At 34.0% G+C, this 20,633-nt stretch overlaps 1 protein-coding gene across 1 annotated transcript; it reads left to right on the forward strand.

Moving 5' to 3' along the window:
* Positions 1-1,931: 1,931 nt before the first annotated feature.
* On the forward strand, positions 1,932-13,825 carry LOC110706176 (ACT domain-containing protein ACR12-like). Its single transcript, XM_021884077.1, has 10 exons — positions 1,932-2,238; positions 2,567-2,615; positions 4,936-5,058; positions 5,626-5,720; positions 7,099-7,183; positions 7,347-7,406; positions 12,066-12,121; positions 12,929-13,034; positions 13,120-13,188; positions 13,401-13,825. The coding sequence occupies exons 1-10, from the start codon at positions 2,072-2,074 to the stop codon at positions 13,461-13,463; spliced, it is 873 nt and encodes a 290-aa protein (XP_021739769.1). The 5' UTR covers positions 1,932-2,071; the 3' UTR covers positions 13,464-13,825.
* The last annotated feature ends 6,808 nt before the right edge of the window (positions 13,826-20,633 follow it).

Raw genomic sequence — 20,633 nt, forward strand, 5'->3', positions numbered from 1 at the left:
GTTTTACTTTGGTTGACTTTACTTTCGTTGGTTGACTTTTTAAGTTGAATCATTTTAAATATTTTAAAGGAGAGTCTTCCACTGTGTTTCTTTGATAGTTGCCTTAGCCGTCTTCACGGTGTTGACAACATCTTAGATTTTTCCTATTTTGAGTTTTAAATAGGGCAAACACATGTATTTTAAAAGAAAGGAATTTCTAGGGTATTACATCTCTCTAGAATTCTTAAATTTCCAGAGTAACAAAATGAAGTCAAACATCCTATATTTAAAGGCAAAAATTATGGGGGCAAAACGGTAAATCCGGATTTCCCTCCCAAGGATTCGAACAGTTACTTTTTGAAGAAGTTACCCTAGAATTCAAATGGTTAAAAACCAATTCAGCCACTTTAAACGGAAGGGAAAGCAAACGGACTGATGGTACGTCAAAATAGATGGTTAAAATGAAAAGTAATCCCTAAACGCGTTTTCACTTCCCGTAACCTAATTATTTCCCGCGTCACTCAGTTTTTCCCCGTGTCATGGGATCTTCCCCCGTTTGACGGTGCCTGTCACCGTGTCACGGTGTTCTTTTCCGTGACATGGTATTATTTTTTAGGGTTTTTATCTTTTTAGGGTTCCACGTGTTCCCCCTGCTCATTTTCCCTATAAATAGGACCCCCCTTTCTGCAGTTCGGAGCACCAATAATCATTCTATCTCACCTTACACCAAAAATCCTCTTTAACCTAATTTCTAGCCTCCTTATTCTTCCATAATAATTCCCCTAAGCACTCCAAGGAGTCTATACTAAACCCCTGGTTCCGTCCTTAAACCAAGGCGTGAAAGGTATAAATAACTGAGGGTTTGGACCAAATCAACTCTACTTTTATTTAATTTAATTTTCAATTTGATTTATATTTTAATTGAAGTTACTAACAGTTTATTCACGATGTAGCAATTTAAAGGAACACGCGAAATGTGAGTAATTAATTAAGTTAATTACTCTTATTTTATTTTTATATTGCTAGCATCATGATTAGGTTATTTTATATTTGATTTGACTAACGATATTATTGTTGAACTGCTTCCAATATTGATGTTATTCTATTATTGTTATGATCACTATATTGCATGTTTAAAGGGAATATGTAATTGAAAATCACGCCTAATAAGATAATTTGGACGACCGGTTTAGGTTCCTTTTTAATCTTATTGTTTAATCAAGTGGTCACGATATTTTAGAATTATATGTTGCATTAATATTCAATCAATTTAGCGTAATAATAGTTTGGAGCAAATTGAATATTTTATTTGTATGCCTTTGAGATCGCAGGATTCACTTTTCACTATAAGAATCGAGTAGAGGCCAACACGGGCGAATGTGACTCCATGACTCACTTCGTACCATCATCCCCGATCCTCCTTTCGTGGTTCCGAACCATATGGAGTTAGTAATCTCATGGATTATGAATGGGGTGTAACCTTCACGGGTCAATCGTTGTTGCCTTCGTTGTCCCTTTATTCGTGGTTGCCTTTTTATGATTCGTGAATGGTTTACAAGTTCCTTAAAAACTTGTTGGCGGCTCCCTACTTTCCTTGTCCCTAATCGTAATGTCAATTCCACTTCCTATGAGTGCCAAGTATATTCACACATGCTTTAACGTAGGCGACCTACACTTACATAATTCAAACACACTATATAAAAATTAAAAAATTACTCAAAAACATCCCAAAACAACACCCAAGTCACAAAGTAATTGAATAATTCCTAATCGAATGAATAGAATTATTAAAACCAAAATTTCCATTCAATATTATTATTATTATTATTATTATTATTTTTGGGTATTTAGAGAGTCACATGGGCAGAGGTAAGAAATTTCCATTCAATATAACATCACATTCATAATGATTCACATAATTGTCCTTTTGACATAAAGAAAGGATAATCTACCCCCAACAAGTGAAAGCTAAGGCTGCGTCACACTCCATATTATACTCCTCTTTACTCATCTATCGTTTCTTGTCCCTCTCTCATCTCTCTCTCCCCTTCCTTCTCATCGGAGGCTGACGCCATTGTCAAAGCTATCAACCATGGCTGCCGCTACCAACTCCTTCCTTACTCCTCCTACTCTCTCTCTTCGTCGAACAAGCTTCTTTCATTTTGCGCCTCAGATTTCTCGATTTCATGCTGACAACAATCAGAATTCCTTCATTTCGTCTAAATTTCTGCTTTCTGGATTATCTATCTCCAAAACACCGTAAGTTTTTTTTTTTAATCTAATTTTTTTTTTTACAAGGAAAAACAACAAAATTGAAGCTCAAATTGCAGTGCTATCGTTGCATTTTCAATTTCTGTCATATAAGTGGCAGTGTTTGTTTCAGTATTTGGTTTTTTAAAATTTCTTGATATTGAAATTTAGGTTTTGAATATTTTATCTACTTATAATAATTGTAGAACAAGTAATTGATTATTATTTTAATTTTCAATTTGTTGATGACTCTTTTCAATTATATTTGATTAATTTGTTTGCTAAGTTTTTTTTTTTTTTTTTTTTTTTTTTTTTTTTTTTTTTTGGTTTGGTGCAGGAATGTAGTGCAGGCTTCTCCCGAGAGCACAAATGCTATTAGTTCGTTGGTAAGTTGCTGCTCCATTTTGTTTTCAATTGCCTTATTTTAAGAAATGGGGTTTTGTTGTTGGCATTTTCGCGGTATAATCAGAAGTGGAGGAAGTCTATGTTATATGTTTTAACTTTTGATTGATCTCACACACATGACGGGAGTGTTTGGTTAGGTGTAAATATTTTTTTTTTTTTTATTTTTTATTTTTTTTTTTTTTTATGATTTTCTCTGTTTTCATTTGTGTGAAAAACAGATTTTCCAATGGCGGAAGTGAACTTATTTTGAAAGGAAGTGAATCTGACATTTTATTACCTCTTCCTTACTGTTAATTTTTTTTTGTTACTCTGGCACTCTCATTCTCCTTTTCTTTTCAACTTTCATCGAAAATGTATTTATTCAAACTGAATCGAAGGTGCTATTAAGTGTTTAAGTTTGTGTTTTATCTTGGGTAACATTCTTTGCATGATGTTCCATAATATAGACACACACTCTTGTTCATCTTGATGTACCTCTTCATTGTGTCCAATGAATCTTTTCCATGGCTTTATTATAAATAAGAAAATAAATGACTTGTATGAGGCACATTTGCTTCGTTCCTTAGTTAGCAACCAATGCAAATAAATTTTTTTAAACAAATTTAATTCTTTTTTGTTTTGTTTATTAGCACCTATGTTACTCTGACTCGAGATTGGGTGTAGCGTACAAGTGTCCGACACTCTATTCCAAAATATTCGCCGACACGGTCAAAAGAGTGTCTTGACCAATACCATGGACACAGCTACGATATAAACTATCTGGAAATTTTATACTTTTCTAAGGGGAATTGGTTATGTCAAAAATATATTGCTTGAGAGATATAACTTACAAATATATCATAGAAAATTTCTTTGGGGAATATTATTTTTATAAAATAAAGTTATTAAGTAAATCTTGACATATATCAAATTCTAACTAAATATTAAACAAATGAAAAATTTTTTGTGTTAAAAGAATTACTTGTATTTGATATTTGAATGTATTTTAAGAGTATATAGCCTTTTATAATAATTCAATCTTCAACCGAGTGTGTATTGATTGTACAAAACATGTCGCGTGGGAGAATGAGTACTGGGTTCATTCATCCCACTGTATATTCTGTGTTTCCTTGATTGTGGAACTCAAAGAGTTAAATATGCTATTATCATGACTTTTTTTATAGTCTTGTGGAGAGTAACATTGCATGTCAATATTAAGACTTGTGAGGATCTTCATTTTGGTTTCAAGTGTGGTAGTTTGGTAGGATTTAATGTTATAGGATCACATTTTTTGCGACAAGCTTTACATTACTAGGCTCAGCCATATAATTGGGTGTAACACATGATTTTTTTTTAAATTTTTAATTTTTTATGTTTTAGAGAGAGAGAGAGAGAGAGAGAGAGAGAAGGAGAGACTCTTGTTACAAGCTAAAACTAGATCTTCTCATTACTATTTTCTTTCGATCCTACCCTCCCTAGAGAGTGGGGAGGTGTTTTGTGGATAAAGTTACTCTGTCCATTTATTAATCGACATATTTTGACTTTTGACACTATTCTCAGTCTCTACTTTGACAAGCTTTTAATTTATAATTTTAATAAAACAAAGTCATATGGGATTTTGTTAGATTCATTGCTACATATATTTTCAAATTATCAACTTTTTATAAATTTTATTTATTGATAAAAATATGAATTTCTAAACTTATGCGTTGACTGAGGTGATAAACGAAACTTGTCAACTAAAAAGAATGAAGGAAGTATATTACAATGTTTATGTAAGGGACGTGGTGGATGCTTGCTTCCAGATCTAGCTGAATATGTTTGAGTAGTCTGTATTATGGTTTAGTAACTTTATGTCACTTGGATTCTGCCCCCTCGGCCCCACCTATGTTTAGGTAAGTTTTTTTAAGATTGTGTAGATCTATATATAGTTCTATCGTTCTATCCTCCGAGTTTCACTTTTAACTGCAAGATAGTTTGAATGCAATAGTCTTCTTGCACCTAATCTGTATTTGAGGGCGGATTTGTTGGATTATTTGGCCCTTTTGTTCTTATTTTATGTCAGGGAATACAAAAAAGAATTATGTCTACTTATATAGACTATTTTAAATTGTATTTGCTTCATCCATATATAAATGCTGAGAGTGTAGAATAATCCTGATTTATGGGCACAAATTTGATGATTACTGTCATTTTTTGTTCTGAGTTGCACTTATTTAATAATACATTTGTACTTTTAAATCTTTGAGGGTCATAAGTCTGGTTATTTAAGATTTATTGTATTTTCTCTTATCTGAACCATATAATGACTTACTTTTGCAGATGTCTGATTTGGATTCTGATCCTATCCCAATGCCGGTAGTTCTAATTGATCAAGATTCAGACCCAGTTGCAACAATTGTGCAGCTCAGCTTTGGAGATCGTCTTGGAGCTCTTATTGACACGGTGAAATTACATGCTTTGTTCTTTGGTCTAGGTTGAAGTGATACATAGGTCTTTCTCCTCTTTAACCTTCAAAGAATGTGTTGATGAATGATTTTATTTTGGTTTGTAATGGTAGCTGTATGATTTTGAGTTTGTAGTTTGATCTTCTTTACAATTATTTCTATTAAAAACTGGATGGTTTATTCTTTACTATAGGATATTCTGATCTTATGTTGACTGCTTTCATGGAAATAAATGGAAGTGAGCTATTTATCTTCGTTCTTGCAGCTCCTACTTTGGGAAGTTTATTTTCATACTGGCAGCATACATTTATCTGGAAAGATTTCTTAACTAGACCATTGTTAGTGCTACCTTTATTTTGTGAAATTGCCTGCAATAAGAAACTAGTAAAAGCATTAGCTGATAATATATATCTGTACACGGTTTGTACAATGTAGTTTGGGATGCTTTTTTAAGCCAAGTTAACTTATAATCAGGGCTTGTAAGCTGCTCATGTTGCTACCTTTATATGTTTCTTTTTTATTTTATTTATTTATTTTGACCTATTTTCCTTGAACCTCATTGCAGATGAAGGCATTGAAAGATTTAGGCTTAGATGTCTCAAAGGGCATTGTTACTACTGAAGGAGCTGTCAAGCAAACAAAATTATTCATAACAAGATTGTATGTTATTGCTCACCAATTCCTGATTTGTGCATTATTGATGATGTCTACTCCATAAGTTATAGACTTAATTTTACACTTTCAAGTCTGCATGCATAAGTTCATAAATGACTATGACTGAATTATTTTTCAGTTGTCTTACTGCTTTTGTGTGTAACAAAGTGACGCTGAATCTTTACTAGCCCTTTTTATATTAAAGAGCACAAGATACCCTTAGTATGTTATTTTAGCTATGGCTAATGTTGCAGGATAAAATTGCATAATGCTCAATGTATGTCAAAGAATAAATGAAACAGAACAATGGATGAAAATATTTTTTGGGTACTGCTGTGACATCACTGATACATCTTAATGCATATGAAACTAATTTTATGCTGGTTTATATTTTGATCTCCAATTGATGCAAATTTCTTGATGGGGACAAGGGTTCAAGCATATGTTTATGGTTGTCTAACAAATGTTAGTTGAGTGCTTATGTCTAGATACAAGCTCTTTTTTCCTCTTGAAAAATACTTAATTTTTTATTCAGCAAGGCAATAAAATTATGCAAGCACATGATGCAACGTTTAGGCTAAACTGCGTGAATGACTTGGAATTGCTGAACAAAATGCTCAGGTTGAAGCTTAATTACTTTAACTAATACAATCCACCAAGTCGTTTTGCTTACTATTTCAACTCAGAATTGGGATCTTAAGTTTAACAGGTAGTGATAAAAATGATTAGAATTTGGACCTACAGGTTGTATCATGCATTCTGAAAATTCATAAGTTTGCATGTGAATGGCTGGTTAAGAAACAAGAGTGAATGATCACAAGGAATGCAAATAATTTATTATTGAACCACGTACAGGAAAAAATTAAAACTAAGGTGTCGTTTGGTTGCTATGGGAAATTACTTCCCATAGGAATTAGTATTTCATGGGAATTAAATTCCTACATCAAAATCATGGGAATTGTATAAAGTTGTTTTGTTGGAATGAGGGAAGTTGCAAATCATGGGAAGTTTGACTTACCTAGGAGGGGTTAGGTAATTAACTTCCCATGTTTTGTAGGAAGTCACAATTCCCATGAATTTGCAATTCCCTCATTTACACTTTTTATTGTCAACCAAACAACTCATGCATTTTCAAATTCCCATGATTTTCCACTTCCCCCATTTTCTTTGTGTAACCAAACAACCCCTAAGTCTTTGTTTCAGTTAAGCCTTTTGCAGTGCTGACCTGCCTTGAACTGTAAAATTATCTGTTATACTTAGCTACTCATTTGTCCAACATTCAACCTTTTGGATCTGTTTCAGTTCTGTTTGATCTCTGCACTATTTGTGTTATTCATTACTTCACCATTTAATAATTTTTTGTTATTTTATTTTGATATGGCAGAGATTCTGGGAGAAAAATTGAGGATCCTGATATGCTGGAACAGATACGTCTTACCATAATTGACAATCTACTGAAGTACCATCCAGTAAGTTTTACTGTAATTCTGAACATAAAATATAGTGTTTCTACAATAGTTGAGACTATTAGGGTTACAGTGACACATTATCAGGTCCTTTATGCAATGTACTTTTGGTTCTCTGTCTTAACTTGTTTCATTATAATTTTCACTTATATTTTTGTTTACTTAGGAATCTAGTGAACGACTTGCAATGGGAGAGGCTTTTGGTGTCAAAGCTCCAGTGGAGAAGGTGATTACTTTGAAATGATAAACATTGATTTCCTTTTGTAGATTGTTTTTTTTTTTTTTTTTTTTTTTAATAACTCTCTTCTCTTTCTTTTTTAAAGTAGCATGATTACTCTTTCTAAGTGGTAAATGCAATCTTGTTGTTAATTCTACGAACTCATTTAACATGAACATGGAACTGCAATTTTTTTTAAACTTTTCCATTATTTCTGTTACTTGTTTGTCAATTTTATTTGCATCCTCAAATTGTGCCTCTCAGCTTGACAATGTGAAACATGATGTTTTTGACATGTCAAGATTAAAAGTTAAGCTCAACTACAATCAAGTGATAATTTAAATGACTCTGATGGTAATAGTGATTTATCTACTAAATATCCATACTTTTTATCCTTTTGTATACCAATTTTGATGCAGGGCTTGAGTTTATTAGTCTATAAACCAACAAACCTTACAGGAATCTATTTTTAGTAGGCAAGCTAGGATCCCATTGTATTCTTAATGTGTGTGTTGCCTTTTATTTTTATTTTTTTTAGGGGGTGAGGGGTTCCCAATTTTCTTTAATATTTATATTGTTAGTTTTGTAGCTGAGCTTTTATGTTAGCATCGTATCTGATGGTCGGCGGGGCGATAGGCTTCTGTATTGCTTTTCTTTATTCTTTTCAATCACTTCATCTATTTCAGGACCTGTTGGGCCAAACTTTGTGGTTGATTATTTATTATCTTGTGTAAGAGCGTTATTTAATTGACTGAAATCAAAGTATTGGACAAAATTAGTAATTGTGCTAGAAATTAGAATCAAAACAGTGAATTCAAAGCAAATAACAGAAGAAAATAGCCCAATATAGATTGTATTGAAGAACAGAGTATTCTCAATACAACTTCTTTTGAGAGGAAGAAATTCTCTCCCAAGTTTCTGCTATCAACTTTCTGAATGAATTCCCTTCCCATCCCCACATTAAATTTATTACAAGATTCCCTCAAAAACAAACTCCAGCTCAGCTAACAAAAATAACAAATTCTCGCTTGATTACTTAATTGCCCTTCCTCTAACAAACTCTTGTAACAGACTTTCCAGCTCAGAATACCAGCTTAGCCAGGATTGGGCTTCTTTCGTCCATATGTGATATACACTGCAGGCTTGGGTTGATCTCTTGCAAATTGCAACTATGTTAGTCTTATGCAACATTTATTAAATATGTATATAGTTAGTTGAGAAATATGGGTTGGAAGATAAGATGTACTTTAGGAGAAAAAATGGATTATGAGAAATTCCCCTAACAACCCAAAAGATAAGATGTGTTTTAGCTTTCTGCAAAAGTGCAAATACAACCTAAACCTCTAGTCTCTACAAGAAAGTCTATTTATTCATCCATACACATACAACTAAGTTATAGGTTGGATCACTGACCTCTACTTATTAACTAGTGTTGGACAGTGGTTTGGTGCAATATGCTGTGGGATATCAATTGGTGGAAAAACAAGCAAGCTACAATTGATAGGCTTAGTAAGGTTTCAAGCTACTTGTGCAGTTATTCTTATTTCTTAGGCATTAGGGTTTAAGGGCCTATAACCGAGAAGTGGCCAGAGGGAGACATAGGAGGTTATATTAATAGAATAAGGGCTGTTGAGAGAGGTCGGGGGGAGGAGGGAATGTGTATACAATTATTAGTTATCCCCTCTTCCATTTCCTTTCCTTCGAATTCCATCTTTGTACATTCCAGTTGCTTAGCAGTTCATCCTGAATACCTCTCTCATCTTGGCAATATTTCAAACTACTTTGTGTTTTTTCCTAGGCACAAGCGTGCAAAGAACTGTCATTGTGTGTAGGTTTTTTGGAAATATACAGAGGATTACATCAGAAGAAAGAGGGGTCGGGGTGCGGGTGTTGTGTATTCACTAACATTAGCTATGCCTTTTGCATTCCAGTTTGACCAAATAATAAATCCTAAAGAATTATCTTTCCACTTCAAACCTCATGTGCTTATTTCATATTTATAAGGATTCAGGAAACAGTAATTGTGGTTACTAACCTTAGTCACTTGCTCTCATATGTTTGTGAAACCAAATAAAGAAGACAGTGATTAATAGATTTTGCATGTTATCTATTTATTTAGCCTCTTAGAAAAATACATGGAAACATTTGAGCAAGCTCTTTTGTTCTGTGTTCAGAATATCTTTATGGATTGTTTGAATGTGAACTGCGTGCATGGACAAACATATCAGCCACCGGAAATGGTGTTGGACTGTTTGGACAGTGTTGGCGTGTTGCAATGCAAAGTTTATTTTTGTTTTTTATTTTTCCGGGGTGGGGGGGGGGATGCGTGTGTTGCGATGGATCTGTGGTCATACAGGAAAGGATCGGTTAGGGAATGAAATAATAAGAAACAAAGTAGGGGTTACATCGATTAAGTGCAAGATCAGGGAGAATTGCTTGAGATGGTTTGGCCATGTAAGAAGGAGACCAAGTGACACTCTGGTAAGGTGGCTTGAAGAATTGCAAAGTGTTGGGATCGCGAGAGGAAGAAGAATTGCAAATTGATACAGGGGAAGACCTAAGAAAACTTGGAAGAGGGTGATTGAGAGTGACATTAGTGATTTGGGGATTGAGGCGAATATGGTGTTGGATAGGGCAGTGTGGAGGGAGAAATTTCAAGTCAACAACGTGAATTGATTATATATACTATTTAATTTTATTTTCACTTTTAATTTTGTTTTTAGCTCACCAATGTTTTATGAACTACATTGTTTCCTTTGCTAAAGTTTTCTCAAACCTTGTGTGTTCAACTTGAATGTTGTAACCACTCGTTAAAACTTTCTTGGATTTTATTCTTGATTTTCCTTGTAAAACTTCCTTAATTTTTCTTAAATGCTCTTTCGTTTACTCACCTTTTTTTTCAAACTCTTATAGATGATGGTTTTGTTATGTCCATTTCTTTATATCGTACGATTCCTTATGACGATTCATATTAGCCGACCTCAAATCATTTTGGGACTAAGGCTTTGTTGTTGTTGTTTGGGGGGGGGGGTTCAGCAGATCACATGTATATATGATGTAATTCAGCCTCTTTACCGCACCTGTCACGCTAGCTATAAAATATACATTATCGATGAGATGTAAGGCAGTAGAGCAGGATGAGCTATGATCATAATAATAGCTGACTATCAGCTGTTGTTACGGACCACCTGCATAATGTCATATAAAAATACATTCCTTGAAGATTGATGGGATGGGACTTCCGCCGATCTCTGCTTACACCGGACCATTCTTGTTCATAATTAATGGCAAAGTTCCCCTTGCCCCTGCTAAACTCTTGTATCTTATGTGTCTTATGCCTTTCTTAGATTAGAAAAGTAGAAAACTGGAGCAACTAATTTGGTAATTTGAATTCCAGCATCAAGTGTAACATTTCTTGAGCTGGGGGTGCATTTGGCATTTGCAAGAGGGTGGGTGTTAGGATCCCCAGTTGTGCTCTAAAATAAAGGATAAAGTGGTGATGCTAGGAGTTTGTTATGTGTTTGTGCACTGTTTTCTGCATAAACTTACATTTGACGTTCTTGTGATTTCTGATAGGCAGAGGATTCCAGGTTTCCTTATCTTCTATCTGGAAAGGATCTTAATACATGCAAGGAAGAGCAGTTTTGAATTTGCTCTAGCTGTAATACATGTGTACCTTAGGGGGCTAAGGGTATGCGACTATGCACATAGTATAAACATTGCTGATACACTCCTTTAAAGAGAATCAATTATAGATGAATATGAATGTAATTGTGCTCAATGATGCACGGGTACGCCGATGGAGTGTCGTTTCCCGTACCCGAAACGTATCGGGGACGGGTATGGTACGGGGACGCCTAGGATACGTCCCCATTCCGTCCCCATCAAAAGTGTTATGCCAAGTCATTTTAGGGACATTTAGAGTCATGGTTGGAAACGTTTTGGGTACGGAAAAACCCAATTTCTGACGTTCCCTTAGAAGCTCAGCCATTTTTTTTTTAAAACCCCAAATTAGTGAATTACGAACCTTATTTTCGATTTCCCCCAATTTTCACAAATCCTAACTATTGCAAACGGCAATTCCCTGGGAGGTGCGACCTGATTTAGTTGTCTGCGGCGACCAGAGACCTGCGACCACCCCGACACCGGCGACCGGCGAGGCTTTAACTTGTAACTGTTTCTCTTTCTTCTCTCTGCTCTGCTTCTAGTTCTCGTTTTTTTCCTTTCTTTGAACTTGTTTTCTTTTCTTTTTAGTTTTTTTTTTTTTTTCTTGAAGTCAGTGACTATAGATGGCAGACTGGCAGTCAAGTAGGTGTATAGAGAGCACTTTCTGCTTTTTTTTTTTTTTTTTTTTTTTTTTTTTTTTTTAAATGGTACTCACTATATTTATTATTTATTTATTTTTTCATGAATTATTTTTAATTTTTCTTTACATTTTATGGATTTATATGTATTTTTTTGCCGTATTCCATGCCGTACCCGTATTTTAAAATTTTGATTTTGCCGTATCCCGTTCCCGTACCCGTACCTGTTTTTGTCCCCGTATCCGTTTCCGTGCAACATAATTTGTGCTCACCATGCAATAAATCTTTGTAATAATATGTACAGGAAGTCTTTTGAAGAAAATTTGTAACAATTATTTATTTCTTTTACTGAATTATATTGCAGCCTGATGTTGATGTGGCAACTCATATCCACATTCAAGAGGATGGACCTAAGAGGAGGTTAGAACATCTATTTAATTTTGCATATCTATCTTAAGCCTGCTTTCTTTTCTTTTATACTACATTGTGTAAGTTTCAAATTCTTGATTTGGTTTGTTGATCAACTGTTGATACCTGTTTCTGGAGGGCTCTATGCCCCAAGACACAAGTAAAAAGGACTTCTAGCTGTTTAGCCATCAACAAATTATGCAATATTCTAAGTCAACACATTCTTGAGCTGTAAACAAATTGGGTCCATTAGTCCTTCAATTGATTCCATCTTTGTAAAGCCCTCACTAAAGTCCTAACACGAGGTTTTTTGTTGTAATTTTTTAACACATTATCATGGTCAAAATTTTGATACCAGCTCCTATAAGGGTTTGTGAACACGTAGCAACACAAGAGAGATGGGTGCTCTTGCCTGTTGGCGAAAAAAGTGATCATGAGGGTTTATCAGGGCTTGGGACTGTTCAGGTGGGACAATATTTACAAAATTCTATAATACAATATACATATTAAAGCATGGTAACAATGGATAGGAAGCTTTTATTCTTATATAAATCATCGATTTATTGCTTCTTAAAGAGCTTTATTTTGAAATCAATAATTTCTTGCTTTGAACACAGATGACAATATCATAATGAATGTAAAACCTAATAAAAGGCAAGTAAAAGTTGTAGAAAGCATCTGAAAGAATGAACAGAGGTTAAATTATAACACGTGGTGCATCTTTTTTGTGTTAATTGCTTAATTTTTATGTTATATAATTTTGAAAAGAGAAGATTTTAGACTCTATCAATCTCTAACAAGCTGTTTGTTGTTTAACAGTTTGCTCTACATAGAAACAGCAGATAGGTCTGGACTGCTGATGGAAGTCATCAAAATAATGTCTGATATCAATGTTGATGTGGAATCGGCAGAAATTGACACAGAAGTATTCATTCATTTCTAAATTCATAATCGCTGATTTATTGCTTTTTGTTGGACTGCTTGTAATTACTGTTTATTCCTTCATACAGGGACTTGTTGCAAAGGACAAGTTTCATGTAAGTTACAGAGGGGCAGCACTAAACAGTTCTCTGTCTCAGGTAAGTCTATTCACTCTATTGTTTGCCGTTTAATTATGATGATAAATTGTTGCTGGGTTCATGTATGTAATATTTCCCCCCTTTATCATGAAGATGGATGTGAACTTAATTGTATATTGCATGCCAATCCTTGCTTTCTCACTGTTTTTTTATATTTACATCTGTTTTTTATAAATTATTTTGTTTATAACTTAATACGGTTATATTTGCAGGTTTTAGTTAATTGTCTCCGTTATTACTTAAGAAGGCCACAAACAGATGAAGACAGTTACTGATTGCAAGAACTTGGACTACACTATTACCTCTGGTAGACTTGTGACCAGAGCATGTTACTCCAGGATGCAGTCACCTGTTGTACTAGTTGCAGATGTAGCTCACCCTTTTATACACAATTATAGCTTCTTCTATGGTTGTATATGAAGCAAAAATATACATCCTGTCAAAATTGTTTCATCTATTTGAAACTTTCGTGAAACATACAAAATAAGTTGTACCTTAAGGTACAACCATACAACCAAGGATATTATTTTAACCTTAGTGCTTATAAAATACAAGCTCATGAGAAAATACAAGTTTCTCAACAATCATGTATCTCAAAGGGGCAAAATTTTCATTTCTCGTGAATAACTTGGGTTAATTTTGTAATTTGGTCAAAAATATCTGTATTTTCAAACTATAATAGAAGGCTTCAATGGAGCATTGAAGATTTTTATCCGAAAAACAGAAGAACTTCAATGGAGAAGTGGAAGAGCTTCAATGGAGAACGACCTAACCCTTTAGGTTAACCTTACCCTTCTTTCAATCTTTATAGTTAGGGCTTTAGTTTAATCGACGTCTTCTTCACCACCAACTTCTATGGAGGAGGAAGAAGCATGAAGAAGATGAGAATAAAAAAAAGATGGGGTAAGAAGAAAAAGAAAACAAAGTAAAATATATATATATTTTTTTTATAAAAAGAAATTCATATAATTTCTCTTATTTACAAATATGTCCTTTTTAGATACACCTATATATCTCATGTTGAGATAATGGGGCTAGCCCCAAGCACATGATCAAACAAATAACTTTGGTTGTATCATTTTCAAGATGTAGAAATTTGTCTTTCTAATTGAGCTAGCATGTGCATGCTTATGCTTCGCTCACAAGCTAGAGTTCACATTCTTCATTAAGTTTATTTTATTTACTTATTTTTTTGACAAAGGGTACAAACAAATTACATATTAATACTAAAGCAAATAGAATTAACTGTCGTTTCTCTTACAATTAGGTGAGCTCTAAGAACGCGCTGACGATCCGCCTTATGGATACTACAAACCCGAAAGGTTAAGCCAAGTTGTAAAATCCTCCGAATGAGCCAAATGTAAGCGACATTACCTTGCCCCTCTCCACAAAGCAGGGAAACAAGATTATAGGAATCAGTAAAAACCATGAGAGACAGAAACCCTTGATCCAAAGCCCATTGTGGGCCATACATGCATGCCAACGCCTCCGCATGTAAAACTGAGGAACAAACTCCAAAGTTACTACCACCACTGATACGATCATCTAGCGGATCATCATTATCCAAGCACTAGCCCATTAAGGTTTAAATAATTAAATACCAGTGGTTTAGTTTAGGAATGAGTTGTTGGTGCTTATTAGGTGGTGTTGTTTTACTTGCTTTATTCAATCAACTAGTAGACTTTTGTTTATTATAAACTAGATAAGCTCTGTGCGATGTACAACATAAAATAATTCTTTGAAATAAATATATATTTTATATATGTCTCTCATATGAGATAAACTATAGAAACATAACCATTAATTGCAATGCTATTTAGATCTAATTAATTTTGATGAACAGTAAATATTTAAGCAAATTATGCAATATGGAGTACTCTTTAACAGAAATAATTATATTTTGAAGCCGAATAGTCACCTATAAATTCATAATATAAAATATGGAGTATAATATAATATAATATAATATAATAATTGTCTTCAAAAAAAATATTATAATAATTTAAGGTAAAATAAATAAATAAATAAGAATATGATGTCAGCACTTGATTTAAGCGGGAAAAATTTTAACATCAGCTTAACATGTGTACAATTTTAAAAAGTGATGATGTCAACGGTTGTTGTTTTAGTATATTTATAGATAGATTCTTGTTTCCTATCCATCAAGGAGACGGTAACATCATTCACCACCCCAAGTTCAAAAGAAGCGATCTTACTTCATGAAATAATAAATGCGTCAAAAGAAATGCAAATGAACGAATTAGACCATCAACATCATTGGTTATTACTCGGATAAACTCGGTGCTCTCTATTTTGAAATATATGTGTTAGTTTGTCTGACACATTTGTTAATATACAAGTTTGACTGTTAATTATATAAGTGTTGACTCAAATGAACAATACAAGAGGAGGGGGATTATATTGTAGAGAAAGTAGGGTAATTTTTGCGGAATTAAGAGTGAAACTCAAACAAAAACTAAAAGTACAAAGAGAGATTTTACGTGGAAAACTTCTTGGCCCTAATCAAGAAGAAAAACCATGACCACAAGGGATTTTAAACTCAACTCTTAATAATAATAGGGCAAACAACCTATTACAAATTAAGACTCTACACTCAAGTTCCTCAACGAACTTAAGCACCCTTCAACTGATCCCTCAATCAGTTGATCACTCTAACTCTCTCTTCTCCTTGCTTCACTCAAAGCAATAAACACTCTTAGAGTTTCCCCAAGCTCTAACCCAATACAACTCAAGATTAAACTCTAAATGCTAAGTACTAAGACACTCAAGGACTTAAGTGGATTATGACTCTTTTTGTAAGCTAAAAGATTGTAATGCTCAAGTGTGTTTTACTCAATAGAACACCAAGTCTTTTTATAGAGGAAGAAGGAAGTTAAACACTGTCGTTTTGCCTTAATCTCCATTCAACCACAACTTCCATAAAACTAGGAAGTGTAGATAATGGGAACTTGGGCAAATTGCTAATCGAATTAATAGGAAGTGGTTTTACTGAATTCATGATTTTTCTCATCCTCTTTGACAAAGTTAAAACACGTTTAAAAGATATTTTCCCAAAACAGATTTTCAAAAAAGATAGCTTTGAATAAAACTGAAAGTCTTGTTTAAAAAGATATTTTAACTAAATGATATTTTTCGAAAATAAACAAGTGAAAATATGGAAAATAAAATCTTTTTCATATAAAATTAAATCCACTTAAATCCAATCAATTATCATTGTACTTAGCATAAATACAAGAAGCCTAAAATTAAAGATAAAATAAAATAGACTCTTTGACACTCTGAGAAGCTTCGACTCTGGAGCTTCAGTTCCTCACTCAAGGAACTTGTTTTGAAGCTTCGACTCTGGAGCTTCAGTTCCTCACTCAAGAAACTTGACATCTGATTAACTTCTTTATCCTTCCATAGCAGACTTAGACTTTGAACCATGCTTCATTCTTACTCCAGAATCTTGTAGCATAAACCTGTCAATAATCAAAGCTAAAACAGAAGTTAAACTAGTTATGGTTTGCTTAGGTTCCTTGAGTCATCATCAAAACTTAGGGTCAACAATATTCCCCCTTTTTGATTAATGACATACCTACGAAAACTCTAGTAAGATAAAGAAGTGACAATCAAAAACAAAAATAAAAAATTTGAACTAAAGGTTTGAACTAGTACATAAGAAACTGAAACTTTTATACCTTAATAAGCAGATGGATGGAGAGCTTAACAACAATTGAGTTTGCCTTTCTTTTCCCCCTTTTGGCTTTCATCAAAAATTTATCCACACATACATATCTAAACACAACACCATACTGAAATGGTTTGTGTACAAAGCACAGAATAAAGCATATATAGGCAGAAATGGTATGCAAATAGTCTTAAAGCTAGCAAGCAAGCAAATATCCACATTACATAAACAAACTGATGTTCCTCCAGAACATCAAAAACAAAAGCAAATACCCTGTTTAATATTAACAGACCAAAAGAAGCAAAAGAAACATAAGTTTAGTCCAGACCAAGTTCAAAGAGTAGAAATAGTTATAGCTAAGACATAAAGAAAAGATGATTACGCTTCAGGGGCAGAGGATTGGTTTTCTTCAGCTACATCATCATCAGGAAGTGCTTCAATCACCATCTCCTCTAGTTTCTTCAGCAATGCAGCCTACCCTGCAGATATAGTGGATGTATTTTGCTGAAAGGATGAAGTGAGTTCTTTAGAGACCTTCACCAGTTCTTCCACTGTGCTTTCAAGAGCCTCAAGTCGTCGAAGCAAGGCTAGCTAAGAGTTTATCATCTGTTTCACAACCTCTTTGAGTGCTTTCAATTCCAGTGTTGAGCTGACAACACTAAATGCAGCAAACCCTGTACCTGTTGGAAAAGATTTTTCATCAGACTTTGTTCCAGGGCTCTCTGTTCCCCTTGAGCACCTTTTTCTTCACTGAGTACCACACAAGGAACAAACTCTACTTTCTCATTCTTTCTCTTAGGCCTTATGGCCAAACTGAGACTCTTTCTTTTCCCAACACTCGAGATACTCCCCTTTTTCTCCTTCTTTTCAGACCCCTCATGTTTTTCTTTTTCTTGCTCACACTCCTCTTCCTCTAGCCATTTATCTAGGTTCTCATCTTGATTTTTCTTCAAGCTTTCATCCTGCTTAGGTTTTGGAAGAGATTTGGAAAGAAACTGAGTGACACCATCAACAACCTTTAGGCTTCTAGCTTCAAGGGTTTTAGGTTGAATATAGTGGTTAGTTTTAAGTTTGAGGCTTTCATAGTTGGTCATGGAAATCCCACTACTTTCGAATAGGGTGATGAGCAAGTTGGCATATCCAACTTTCAAATGGTTGGTTATATAGTGAGTGAGGTGCTGGATCATAAGGGAAGGAAAGTTGATTTGAATTTTGTTTTCAAGACAATACATAAGCACATCATCTAGGTGATTTGCTTCATTCCTATGTTGAGTTCTTGGAAAAATAGCAAGGTGAACAAAGATAAACAACATTTTTTGAATAGGTGAGAACAGATTATGATTGGTTCTAAGTTTGGATGCTTTACCCCCAATGGAATCAACAATCTTTTCAATTGACAAATTATCAACACTCAATTCAGTTTCTTCTTTGAAATACTCATCAAACCCCTCATTAGGAGTCCCAAACGCAGTACTCAAGTCATCAGCATCAAAACTAATCTTTCGATTTTTTTTTGCTAGTACACACACCATTCATATTCTTAAAATTAGCACAAAATTCCTTTAGAGGAGCATGAGCAAGCACATTATCATAACATTCAATGAACAACTTAATCCAATTTTGAGCTTCCAGAATATCAAAAATTTCAGAGTACTTGCTCACTTCACACCATTTTAGGTTTATGCAAAAACCTAGAATGAATCGTTCAGAACTTGCTTCAAGTCTTTTGACAGCAGAAGACTTTGATTTTTCCCCCTGAATTCGTTCGCCCATTTCCTCCCAGCCTTGATCAGCATGTTCCTCTTCCTCAAGCTTCCATTTCTTTGTTTCACTTTGAGCAATTGGCTTGTTTTGGGGTTTTTCTGAAATGGTTTTGGCTGAGGATTCTTGCTCTATGTCCATGGGTGAGTCCTTTTGTGGTGAGTTTTGAATTTTTGGAGAAGTTTCCATGGGAATTGTTGAGGAATTGCTAAATATGAGATTTTATTTTACGGAGTAAGGTGGCGAAGAATAGTGGTTAGGGTTTAGTTTCATTATATAGGGGTAGGAATTTTGAGAGGTAAATTATGTCGGTGGAATAATGTAGAAGGTGAGTTGAATGGGGTAGGTGTCAATAGATGAAGGATAAAAAAGGTGATTATCACTTGGTCAGAATAAAAACTTTAATTAAATGTGATTTAACAAGGAAGGATCTAGTAATATTTTGATCAGAAACTTTGAATTGAATTCGAAGAGTCTAGGGTATTTAACAACAAATTTTGAAGATAAATTTGAAATTTTAAAGATAGATATTTGAGGATATTTTAAAACCAGAATAAAGAAATAAGATTATAGATAGAATTAATTAACTGACAAGCTAATTAATTCAAAAGATAAAACCAAATATTATAGATTTTTGCGGAGGAACTTGGAACAATTCAACATAGTTTGTTAGTAACATAGACATGCTCAATGCAATTTGATTTCTTCACATACATCCATAATACTATATGTAATGCCATACATTCTAATGCTTAGGACTTTGTTTTCACATATTCAGATTGTGTAAGACATATATTGCATACATGATTGACTTATACCTTTGGGGGGGGGAACTTGAGGTCTTCTTAACTCAATTGTATCATGCCAAGTTCCATACGCATCTTTTCAAATTTATCCCTGATCAAAGGCTTAGTAAGTATGTCAGCAAATTGATTTTTAGTATCACAAAAATCAAACTTAATTAAGCCTTTTTCCACATTATCCTTAAGAAAATGATGTCTTATGTGAATATGTTTCACATGAGAATGATGAATTGGATCTTTTGAAATGAATATGGCACTTGTATCATCACAATAAATAGGAATGCAATTATACTTCATACCATAGTCTCTTAATTGTTGCTTTATCCAAAGAACTTGAGAACAACAAGCAGCAGCAGCCACATACTCAGCTTTAGGAGTAGATAAGGCCACTGTATTTTGTTTCTTAGAGATCCAAGAAACTAGGCATGACCCAAGGAACTGGATCATTCTTGAAGTGCTTTTTCTGTTCACCAAATCTCCTTCATAGTCAACATCTGCAAAACCTTTTAAGTCAAAAGTATCACTTCGAGGATAGAAGAGACAAAGATTGTCAGTTCCTTTGAGGTATCTTAGAATCCTCTTAACTGCTGTAATGTGTGACTCTTTAGGATTTGATTGAAACCTAGCACACAAGCCAACACTAAAATCAATATCAAGTCTACTAGCAGTTAAATATATAAGGGATCCAATCATACCTCTATACTTGGTTTGATATACACTAGTTCCTTGTAGATCTTCATCCAATCTTGTGCCAGTTCCCATTGGTGTATGGTTGGTTTTTTCTTGATCAAGATTATATTTCTTCAGCAGTTCCTTGACATATTTTTGTTGGTGAATTGCAATTCCTTTTTCCATTTGTTTAATTTGAAGACCAAGGAAGAAGTTGAGTTCTCCCATCATACTCATCTCAAATTCACCACTCATTAAATCAACAAAATACTTGCACAAGATTTCGTTAGTTTCTCCAAAAATAACATCATCAACATATATTTGAACAACTAATAGGTTAGTTCCTTCAAATTTCAAAAATAAGGTTTTATCAATTTTTCCTCTTTTAAAATCGTTTTGAAGAAGGAACTTGGAGAGCCTTTCATACCAGGCTCTTGGTGCCTGCTTCATCCCATAAAGAGCTTTATCAAGCTTGAAGACATGATTAGGAAATTGGGGGTTTTCAAAACCAGGTGGCTGTT

Source organism: Chenopodium quinoa, unplaced genomic scaffold (assembly GCF_001683475.1).
Source record: "Chenopodium quinoa cultivar QQ74 unplaced genomic scaffold, ASM168347v1, whole genome shotgun sequence".
Classification (NCBI taxonomy): domain Eukaryota; kingdom Viridiplantae; phylum Streptophyta; class Magnoliopsida; order Caryophyllales; family Amaranthaceae; genus Chenopodium; species Chenopodium quinoa.